The sequence below is a fragment of the Daktulosphaira vitifoliae genome, unplaced genomic scaffold (genome assembly GCF_025091365.1).
Source record: "Daktulosphaira vitifoliae isolate Bord-2020 unplaced genomic scaffold, ASM2509136v1 Scaffold_4, whole genome shotgun sequence".
Classification (NCBI taxonomy): domain Eukaryota; kingdom Metazoa; phylum Arthropoda; class Insecta; order Hemiptera; family Phylloxeridae; genus Daktulosphaira; species Daktulosphaira vitifoliae.
The window spans coordinates 8,566,340-8,578,212 of record NW_026099575.1 but is presented as its reverse complement, the minus strand read 5'-3'; the positions used below and the strand labels follow the sequence as shown (position 1 = coordinate 8,578,212).

The window sequence follows — 11,873 nt, the reverse complement described above, 5'->3', positions numbered from 1 at the left end:
TTTCTGTAATAAACTGTTATGAATAAAAATGCTGGTTTCATTATTTAGATCGGTCCTTAGATCGATCTAACAAGTCTTACACATTAAAAATTTTCATTTATGGTATATTTTTTAGAAGTGAATTGTACGACGAGACGCAGAAACTAAAATAAAAATTAATTTAGACATATTTTTGTCTTACTATTTTGTTTTTTATATAGTTATATTGATTTTGGTTAATTGATTCGATTCACTTAGTACAAAACAAAACGATTATTATATAAAATAATGCAATTAAGACGTAATCATAAATTATTTTTCAACCTGATATTTTTTTGCAAAAAATTGTTATGAAAATGATATTGTTTCAAATACAATATATTTTGAATAAAATAAAACTTATTTTTCGTAAATTTATTCAAAGTATAATGTTTAAATACAAATTTATTTATTTTTTATGTTGTAAATGAGGTATTCAAAACATTACCAATAAATATCTGTCTTGAGTTTATTCACATTATGAATTTAAATTAAAAATACTTAGTTTTACAAAACAAATAAACGTTACAATAAAATCATAAAAATAAATTGTGACAAGCGCCACAATCAACTAAAACACTAAATTTGCTTATTTGATTTAAATTAAAGTAATTTTTTATATTTTACATTCTAAAAAAAAATTTAACTTATTAGAAACGGCGTACTTAGGCAAAATAACTACCATGGTCATTTATGATTTGACATTTTATTTGTAGTTCTATTTTATTTCCATATGTTCAGTGTTCTAATTTATTGTAATTATAAGTTTTAAAATTCAATAATTCAAATAATTTTGTAAAAAGCATTGCAAAATTAATTTAAAGCTATTTGAAAACAGATAAACAGTTTGTTAAAAAGAAACTTAAAATGTAGAATGTAAATGTAAAAAAGATAAAAATAATAATAAATACTTCCATTTGAATTTCACAGGAGTTTTAAAAAAATTGTAAATATTTATTTAAATATGTAAAGAGAAATTGATAAGTCGAAATGTTTTTATATAATTTCATTAGAAAAGAAGATGTTGGTTGTAGACCTTAACTATAAAATCAATGCTACTCATTGAGGCCAATCGTTGCAGACTTGTAATTCAAAATAACACATTTTGATAATTAAATGTTTTAATTGTTGGCCAATTGAAGAAATGTTTTGTTATATTAATTGGCTGAAATAATATGAAAAAAGTCAAATTTTTTTTGTATAAATAGGATAAAAAATGCTGTTTAAATCGACACCGTTTGGTGATTTTTGCTTTAGTTATTTTTTGTGATAAATGAGTACGTATATTCTTTAAACACTTTATCTGTTACATTTTTCTCTAAGTATATCTAAAATTTTTTAAGTTTTCTGTTNTTTTTCTCTAAGTATATCTAAAATTTTTTAAGTTTTTTGTTTATATATTTATAAAAAAATATGGATTCGCATTTGTTTTTCGTTATAACAACGTTGGTGATATATTTTATAATTCCATTTCAAGTAATCAGAGATATTATGTTTATTGCATTGGCAGTTGTGTCGCTGCAGACTTTTTTGGAGATGAAACTTTTTAAGAAGAAAACTACTTCAACTAAACCAGTAAAATCCATTATGAATAATCACTGCCCAGTTTTGACTACACATCCTGTTAATTTGGAAACGCCTATTTTGACAAAAAATTCAATTTTAGAAGAACCGCTCATAGAAGATAAATTTACGGGAACTCCGATAATTGAAACCGAAAAAGAGCCCTCAAACACTAATACGAACATTTTATTAACGAATAATGAAATAGAACCCGTCAAAAAACTAAACCCAGAAATTGTTACGAAAACTGAAATTGAAAAAGAGACCACAAACACTCCTACAAGGATTTCTGTAAAATCTGATAATTCTTTTAACTCAGATTTAATACAGTCAAAAAACAATAATTCAACACAACCATTTGATATAGTGCCAGGAAATATTATTACAACAAATCAAGAAAACAATACCTTAATAGAAAATTCACTCAAACTTAATAGAATACAGTCTAAAAAATTAACAGAAAATATTATAACATCTAACACTAACAGTGCGTTGCTATGTAAAAAAACTGAAGTTTTTACTCCAGAAGACCTGGAAAAGACTAAAGTGAATGGAAATTTACGACGTGAAAATTATAACAACAAAAATTCGGCAACTAGAACTANCGTATAAGGAACACAAAGTTTACAGTCTCGAAAAGCATATGTGTAGCAACTACGAAGGAGGCGGTAAAAAACTCTTCGACCTGTTGAGAAGCATTGCTCCTAATGTAGCACTCCACATACCTAAAACTACAGGTCGAAACGAGGTAAATGATTTAAATTTCCATAAGTAAATCATAATTGTAGTTAATGTCGATCAATTAATTTTCTAGTTGATACAATTTGGCAAACTATTCGATCTAAACATGGAAATTCAGCATAATTATATTGACAATAGACACGATTCCATCACTGCGTTTTTCGGCCGCTTTTTCAATATGAACACTAAATACTTATCCAACGACAATAAACTTTACACTAATAAAAAATTCTTGAAGTATCCAGAATCAGCTGATTACTATTATTGTTAAATATTAATCCAATCTACTTTCACTATTTTTCGATTAAGTACTGCTTTGAATTTTGATTTTTTCTAGTTATTGACATTATACCGATAAAAGACACATACAAATTTTGAAATATTCTAATTTTCACGTTAAACATACTACCGATTTTCGAATAAATATAAATACCTCATAATTCTTAAATTTTTGCCGCAACATGCTGTCGGATGACATATTTTACTGAAAAGTTGTATTCTCATTATATACATATCATTATAAAACATATAATTTTTTTTTATGCGCTTGATTTGTATAACTTGAATTCAATTTTTTAATGATTTTAGTTTTATGTTTAATATTTTTACTGTAAATACTACATTAAATTAATCTTGAATTTATTTTGTTGATCAAAAATAAGTAAATATACTTTATTTCTTAGAATTGTTAACTCGAAATATTTGTTATATTGTATTCTATAATAAATAATTATTATAAAAAATCAAATGCTTTTAGTTATTTTCAACAAATTAATTTGAAAATATTTCATTGATTTATTATTAAATTAATGTTTAAAAAGTTGATTTATGTTATTTAAAAATTATTAAGAACATTTTTTATTGCTTATATTGGTTGTTGAATAAATTAATGATAATTGATACAAATTAAATAAATTTTATTTCTAGATATAACAATTATTTTATTGTTTTGATGCTTTTCATATCAAACTTAATGCCAAACCGACACTAGTATCAGTTCGTCGCTGATGATGAAAACATTGTTTTTTTGTGGTGTTGGATTTGATTAATATATGTAGCTTTTAATTTAGTAAAAAATTTAGCCGCTAGTAATCAATAACAATGTTTCGAGTTTAACTTAATCAATTTTTCTAATATTAATTATTTTAGCCTTATAAGGATAAATAAAAACAGAAACACTTAAAATTGTCTCTTTTCTAATATATTAGATTGAAAATTCTGAAATCCATAAAAATTCTTTAGTTTATTACAGCATCAAAAGACCAATACCTTCTTAGTTTCGCTTCAAAATATAAAATGAATAATGTAAGAGATGTTGAAAAATTTACTCAATTGAACGTGTTATAAAAATTGATTATAATTGTAAAAATCCATTGTTAAATTCACGTGAAATCCAAAATCATTTTTTTTTTAAATATGATGTATTAAATAACATGTTACTAACATATTTTGAATATTATAGAATAATAGTAGAATACTAAATTAGAGTTTTTATTTTTATTTTTTTATTTATTTAAGATAGTTATCTTAATCTGAGATATTTAAGATAGTTATACATAATCTGTGTATAATAAGTAGGTTTGATAAATTACAATAAAAAATAAGATAACATGAATCATGAGATTAGGGAGGTTACTCAGTGGTAACACCCTAAAAGTGTCAGTGATAAGATTTGAACAAAGAAAAAGATTTATTTAAAGTTCGAGGTGGTGCCTGATAGGGACCATCAACATTTATTAAGCTCGCTTACTACAGAATAAGGTCTCTACACCATTTCCTTTTAAGTCTACGGTGCAGGATATCAAGGAGTGTGCTCGTTGATAATTTAAAGACTAGTGGGTTTTTGTGCTGTTGAAATTTGTTGTGAAGTCTGGTGTAGTATAGTTTGGAGATTTGGTTAAGATTTTGGATTTTAAGGTCTTTGTGGAGATTATTGCTGGTTAAGTACCATGGTGCAGATGTAACTAGGCAAAGGCATATTGATAGAAAAGAATGGATTGTGCGGGTGTTTGAGGGTTTAGCGGCACCCCATAGTTGAACGCCATAAGTCCATTGAGTAAGGACATATAAATTAGTAGTTTGGTATATAATTTAATTTTGGATTTCAGTAAGGGTCTAAGGAGGTGGAGTCTAGTATTAAGGGCTTTTCGTTTGGCTTTTAGGTGAGGATTCCAGGTAAGTTTACTGTCGAGGATAAGATCAAGATATTTGACTTCTGAGAAGGAAGGGATCGGGATGTTTTAAATAGCCCCCTGTGAATAGAATAAGTGTTGGTTAAAAAAAAAATGATATCAAATGAAAGGAAATTACTTAAGGTTTCAATATATAAAAATATTATTTTGATTTGTTAACATTTGAAAAAGTTATGGCAGTTTTAAGTACAAAAAACATCCCCATAGAAGGTGATTTTTATCGCAAACATTTCATTTTTTGTTGAATTCGGCAGCCATTTACACATAGAAGATAAGGTGTCGGCACAAATTTTTTTTTTCATTTTATAGTATATGACATAACCTTTGATTTGATATATGTTTAAAGGACGACAGTATTTCCGAAACATTTTCAAAAATTAAGTTGAAAAAGTTAGTTTTTGTAAAAAAGTTGCTATTTTAAATCCCCCAGTGAGCAGGTTAAGTAATAGATTTTCAAAAAAAATGATATCAAATAAAAAGGAAATATCTAAAATTTTAATATAAAAAAAATTATGTTGATTTGTTGGTTTTTGAAAAAGTTATGGAAGTTTTAAGAAAAAAAATTTAAAAAAATGACAAAATTTACCGATTTTTAAATTTGTAATTTTTTTGGAGATTTCCCGCATATCAAAATATTTTACTTTTTAAGGGTAATGTCTTCTACTAGTAATGATTTGTGATCTTTTGACGTGTTGTTGAAAGAAATCGGTCTAATGAGAGGTGAGAAAAAGTGGCAACAGATATAAAAATAAAAAAAACACATCATGATAAAATTAATACCTTCTCAGCTTCTCATCAAAGCTAAAATCGTCTAGTTGTACATTTTTTAAAAAGTAATGACGGTGTTAAATTAAAAACAAAATGTGTAAAGAGACTATTTCACATTGAATTTTTTTAGAGGGGAACCGTTCTTTTTTTCTTCACTTTGGAAAATGTACAAAATTTAAAAAAAAATTCAATTCAAAAAGAAAAAGTTATTTATCTACGACAATCATTTGCACATAGAAGTTAAGTTGAAAAAATTATACTTTTTATATGTATAAAATGGAAATGGTACGATTAAAAAAAAAGTATGTCAAATGAAAGATGTACAATACAATAGAAGATGATATTTACATTAAAATTGCATTTTTTTGTTTAACTTTGACAGTTATTTATTCATAAAAGATAAGGTGTCAGGACAATATTTTTTTAAACTTATAGTGTGTAACATAAACTTTAATTCAAAACATATTTATATGATACAGTATTTCTGGAATACTTTTAAAAGTTAAGATGAAAAAATTAACTTTAAGTACAAAAGTTTCTGTTTTTTAATCATCTTATGAGCAGATAAAGGGTGAGATATTCAAAAATGTTATATTAAATAAAAAAGAAATACATAAGGTGTATATATANCACCCTGTATATAAAAAAAAATTATTTTGGATCATTCATTCGATTCAGTTGAGAGTATTGATACTATATGTATTTTTATGATTTTCTAGACGGAAAGAATATTACATTTAAGAGTGTAAAAAATTAGTAAAACAATCATTTTCTTTATATTTTAAACATATTTTGTTTCTTTACGAAATTATTTTAGGTTTTTTGCTTTATAAGTATTATATTTTTAGCATTATTTATATTTCGTAACAAATAAAAAAAATTAACGTTTAATTGGTTTAATATTAATAGTATAAACAAAACCATTTATTTCTTAATAAAAAAAAGCTGTCATTTTTCTGTTGACTTTTTCAAATAAATTAGTATACAAAAATACAATATAGTTAAAAAAACCTCACAGAAAACTTTGGTGATAATATAGAATTACAAATACATATTTTAATAATAAAAATTTATTACAAAAAAATTAATCATTCTAGTATCACGTTGAAGCGAATACATTTTTACATATTATTAGCTAATTATAAGTATAGAAACTATTACACTACTTTTATAAAAAAAAAAAGAGTTACAAATTAAATCTTACAATATTTGTAAATAATTATTCATTTAACTATTTATTATATTCTTTATAACATTTATAATCAATGCCTTAACTACAGGAATTTTAATTGAGTATAATAAATTATTATTCATTAATTATATAAAAATTATAGCGTTATAACATATAGTTGAGCTGCTCAACTTGAACAAAATTGTTAAGTTAACTTGCGTTTAATTCATGATACATTAATATATATGAAAAAAAAAATTATTTGAAATTATTAAATAACAAAAAATACAGTTTTTAGATATTCATAAAGATAATTTTAAATTTACCTCATTAGTATTTCCTGAAAAAATAAAAGAAAAAAAAATTCATTAGTCATACTGAAAGTATTTTCTGATAAACTATATAACATTAAAATACGATAATGTATTCTTCTATTTACCTTTTAACATTTTTTCATGACATTCTATAAAAGAATAGAACATATCCTGTTGTATCTTTAAATAACTTGGTAAATCATGTGTAGATTTTAATTTAGTTAAATTACTGCTTCGGAGTTCACTAAAAATTTTGTATATATATAGATCTTTTGGCATCATTACCAAACTCATACAGCCTGTAAAACGTGCCTTAAAAACATTGCTAAGATGAATAAATTGTTTTTTATCATTCATCAGTTTTTGAGATTGGTTATATGCGTTAAACATTAAAGTTATTAGATTAATCGGATCTTGACGTAAACGATAATCACTAAATTTTTTTGATAGAAAAAAGAACAAAGTTGTGGCCTTATTATAATGATCAATAAACTTCTCGTGATCATTTAGTATGTTTTTAATCGTTTTTGCTGTGAATTGACTATATTGAAATAACATTGTTATTCCAATGCTTTCAATAACATTTCTAAGCCAAACTATGGCTTCCATTGGATCGTTATATTGTTGTATGGCTTGATCAGTAATTTCTCGTAAGGTTCTTCCAACAATAGGCGTGCGGTATATTAAATGAGGGGCTGAACCTAGATATGGTTCATTCAAAGGTACAGGTTTATCAATCTTGTCATTTAGGTCGAAGTCATCGATGTTTTTGACTGAAACTTTAGGACAATTATATACAGAAAAATCCCGTAGTTTCAAAGGTAACAATGCCTTGTGTTTATCTATATGTTTTTTTGCGACTTCATGTGTTATATTTTCCACATCAATTTGCTCACACGTACAGATTTTAGCTAAACAAATTAACAACAATGCATAACTAATTAAAATCATGTCGAAGAAAATTACAAAAAACTACGAGTGAAAATCTAATGTAGATATGCTGAAGAGAAAAAATCATTACAACATAATTTTTGACATACGTGGACTTTTTAAATCAAATAAACTGTTGTTACATTTTTCTGTAAATAAATTACTAATAATATATTTTTTATAAATTATAGGCAGCTAATATTAGTTTATTTTTAATTTATAAATGATTACATTTATGCGTTTCATTTATACATAACAATAAGTTATTTGAAAAAAATAAATTAAAAAAATTAAACTTAAATAGTATAATGAATTTAGACAGATATTAATTTTTCTCCTTTTATTTTTTATGTTTCAGACCACATACATTATAGAAGACTAGTAGTTAAATAACTTCATAAATATAAAAAAATTGTATAGTATAAAAATTAAATTAGTTAATGAATAAATAGTTGCTGAAAAGTAGACAAATTATTATTAAACAAATTATTCACCAATTGTTGAAATATGTGATAAATTAAAAATAATGTAATATTAATAATGGTGGAATGGTAAGGATGAAGTATGAGGTTAAAGAGTATCTGGGGGTCGATATTTGTTGAGTCATCAAATAATAAAATATCCCTACCTCACTAAGTGAATTTTTAAGAAAAAAAGCATGCAAATGAACATTTGCACTTCCCTTTATTTTCTTTCGTAGTTGACTGAATTAATCTCATATTATCTCTAATTGATCTTTTACTATCTTTTGCGCCAACTGCCTACACGTTACCGAGAGGTAATTGGCATATATCTTATGACTGGCGAGTACACGGGCAAAGGTATTACTACTAATACTAATTAATTCTAATCATAAATTACTTTTTTTCACTCTTCTCGGTACATCTAAAGGCTGTCCAGAAATGAAGGGCACAATAATATTTAAAACTTATATAAAATACAAACTATATTTATTTCTTATAAGGATATAGATGGGTTAAATTTAATATAAAACGGCATAAAAACTGATACTTCAACTCACTCCTTCTTCACCTTATGATTTTTCAACAAGTGCAGTAAGTGGACTGGCATACCTTTTAAGTCGAAGTATATTTATTTTCAACTTTGCTCACAACTTCACGAAGGTACGAAACATACACTTAACGATTAGCAGAAACGTATACTACTAGAGAGGCGCTAATGGTTTGCGTGCGAGTACTGTATGGCTACGATGTTATGTACGAGTTTTGTATGATCGGCAGCGTCATTTATACAATAAAACATTATTATACTACTATATTGGGTAATTTATATTTAGAACTGACTGCATGTCGTTATCGGTTGTTATAATAGTATAATCGCTATTATTATTATTTTCATTTCTATTTTCTACTGCGACCTTTAAAATAATATATGAATTGTATTTTATTTTATTATATTTAATTTGACGATTTTTTATACCTTTATCTAGCGGTATTATATTTAAAGTCACACACCCACCACCAGCACCCACCCACGAGACGCCACTTAGTCTATTTTGTCATTCATATTTCTCATGTATATCTGCCATGGTGTTTATACTTTTGTTTGTAAGTAACTACATATTAGATCAATGGCACATTTTAGGGGGTTCATAGCCTATTTTTAACTAACAGAACGTGTCATAATTATGGTGACCAGACGTACTCTTTTTTGTAGGACAGTACTCTTTTTTGATGCCTTGTCCTATTGTCCTTAATACTTGTGTAAAGTACATACAAATGTACTCTTAATTAACTTAAAACGAATATTTATAAAAAAAAGTATTTTACAGTTTTATATAGTGTGATAAATTAAGTTGTTATCAAAATAAAATTGTGCTGCGTTCTGTTTTATCAGTGATAGTGACTATCGCATTACAGAATATAACAATTAAACCGTGTCTGAACTATTATCAGAGAAAAGGATTTCACTTAACACGAACATGGTATATTCTGAACCCGGCTTATTCTTAGTAATTCGACTAATAGATACCAAATGGTTCGAATGGCAAACGGCGGTAGTTTTAAATATTTGCACAATGAGCCCACCGCGTAGAAAATGTGTGTTCAATTCAAATCTTCAGAGTGAGTTTACTTTTATAAAACCCACTTCAATATCTCCTCATATTGTGTTCTGTGAGGTGTGTAAATGTGAATTTGATATATCAAATAGTGGTCGCAGCAATATAAAGAATCATATAAATAAAAAAAAACATCAACTAGGCTTAAATGCTGCTTCATCAAGTCAAAAGATAGATCACTTTTTTAAAAATAATGATCTTACTACTGAAAATTTGCTACTTGCCGCTAAAGAAGGTACTTTAGCTTATCATACTATTAAACATATGCAAAGTTTTAGATCGTTAGATTGCACTTCTAAATTAGTCTCTACATTATTTGTACCGAAATTTGCTTTGGGTAGAACCAAAGCTGAATGCATAATCAATAATGTATTTGCCAAAGAAGCTGAAGTAAGATTGAACACAGCTTTACAAAACGCTATGTATTTTAGCATTATGATTGATTCATCTAATCACAAAGAAATTAAAATTGTTCCCTTGCTTGTGAGATATTTTAGTCCAAAAAAAGGAGTACAAATTAAATTATTAGAACTTAAAGCATTACCTGGAGAAACGTATGAAATATTAAACGAATATGTTTTTAATTCATTAACCAAACTAAGTATTGTATCTAAATGTATAGGATTATCTGCAGATAATACTAACACCAATTTTGGCGGTTCAAATAGATTAGGGAAAAATAATTTATTCAAAAAATTACAAAATTCATGTTCTTCGTCCATTGTTGGTGTTGGATGTGTGGCACATATTCTGAATAATTGTATTCAAAATGCAACCGACATTTTACCTTTTGATATTGAAGTGATTGTAGTAAAAATTTATAAATATTTTTACATTTATACTGTTAGAGTTAGTTCATTAAAGGACTTTTGTGATACCGTAGAAGTGGAGTACAGAAAAATGTTAACTTTTTCAAAAACAAGATTCTTAAGCCTGATGCCTGCAGTAGAACGAATTTTACAAATGTTTAAGCCACTAAAAGAATATTTTGCCTCAGTAGAATGTCCTACAATATTAAAAGAATTCTTTGAAAATCCTTTAGGAGAAATTTGGTTTTGGTTTGTCCACAACAATTCATTTTTATTTCATCAAAGTATTTTAAATGTTGAAGGTGATAAAATATGTGCCACTGAAGCAACATTAGAGTATTTTAAACTTATTGATACTTTAACCCACAGAGAAAAAGAAATATTTTTACCAACCAGAGTGAGAGAATCATTATCAAAACTACAAAACAATTACTATGAAAATTTTTCATTTCAAGCTAAAGAATTTTATAATGATTGTATAAATTATTTGAATAAATGGTCAACTAATATGAATGATTTAAAGTTATTCTCTTGGATATGTTTGCGAGACCCAATTATTTGGAAATCAGTATTACTTTCTTGTGATACTTTTAAAAATTCAATTGGAGAAAAATTAAATAAAGACTTACTTTTTGATGAAATAGGTCAATTAAAAATATTTATGAATTCAGAAAAAATGTCTGAATGGAATGAAAATAGTACTTCATCTGAAGGACGTTGGCTAGATTTTTTTAATTTTATGAAAAATAAAGAAATTCCAGTAAAACAATTAGAAATAGTGTGCCAATTTGTATTAAGTCTTCCAGGTACAAGTGCACCTATAGAAAGATTATTTTCACAAATAAACAAATGTTGGACATCCGAAAAATCTCAATTACATGTTTCAACATTGAAATCAGTAATGTTAGTTCTTACTAACTTTGATGAAAACTGTAATGAAATGTTTCAAACTTTAAAATCAGATACTAAGTTGTTGAAAGAAATTCATGGTTCTCAAAAATATCTTTAAAATTTTTACCATTTTTAAATTAAATATGTTGTAAATAAAGACAAATAAATTTTAAAAATAAAATAAAATTACATTTCAATCATGTAGGAAACATGTTATTTTTATCAAATTAAAAATTTTTGTTTTTATATTACACAATGTTAAATGTTTATAAATTTATTATTTTTTGTTTAAACATTATGTTTTTAGCTTCGATGCGAAGCGGAGAAGGTATTAATTTTACTATGATGTGTTTTTTTTTTTTTTTTTTTTTTTTTTTTTTTTTTTTTCCCCCTTTT

At 25.7% G+C, this 11,873-nt stretch overlaps 3 protein-coding genes across 5 annotated transcripts in view; 1 reads left to right on the top strand and 2 right to left on the bottom strand.

The window, feature by feature from the left end:
* The window catches only part of LOC126904752 (trimethylguanosine synthase-like), a 17,190-nt gene extending 14,402 nt beyond the window's left edge, over positions 1–2,788 (top strand). The window contains exon 3 of the mRNA XM_050683976.1: positions 2,396–2,788. Coding sequence (XP_050539933.1) covers positions 2,396–2,593 — 198 coding nt within the window. The 3' untranslated portion in view covers positions 2,594–2,788. The remainder of the gene's footprint in view (positions 1–2,395) is intronic.
* The window catches only part of LOC126904756 (uncharacterized), a 13,559-nt gene extending 4,629 nt beyond the window's left edge, over positions 1–8,930 (bottom strand). Inside the window, exon 1 of one of the 3 annotated variants that reach the window (XM_050683981.1) lies at positions 8,719–8,930. The gene's annotated coding sequence lies outside the window, so the exon portion shown is untranslated. The other 2 variants (XM_050683983.1, XM_050683982.1) reach the window with 2 other exon arrangements.
* Positions 6,543–7,824, bottom strand: LOC126904755 (uncharacterized). Its single transcript, XM_050683980.1, has 3 exons — positions 7,808–7,824; positions 6,893–7,678; positions 6,543–6,793 (listed from the first exon to the last, which is right to left on the bottom strand). Exons 2-3 carry the CDS (start codon positions 7,374–7,376, stop codon positions 6,756–6,758), a joined length of 522 nt encoding a protein of 173 aa, XP_050539937.1. The 5' UTR covers positions 7,377–7,678; positions 7,808–7,824; the 3' UTR covers positions 6,543–6,755.
* Positions 8,931–11,873: the final 2,943 nt, after the last annotated feature.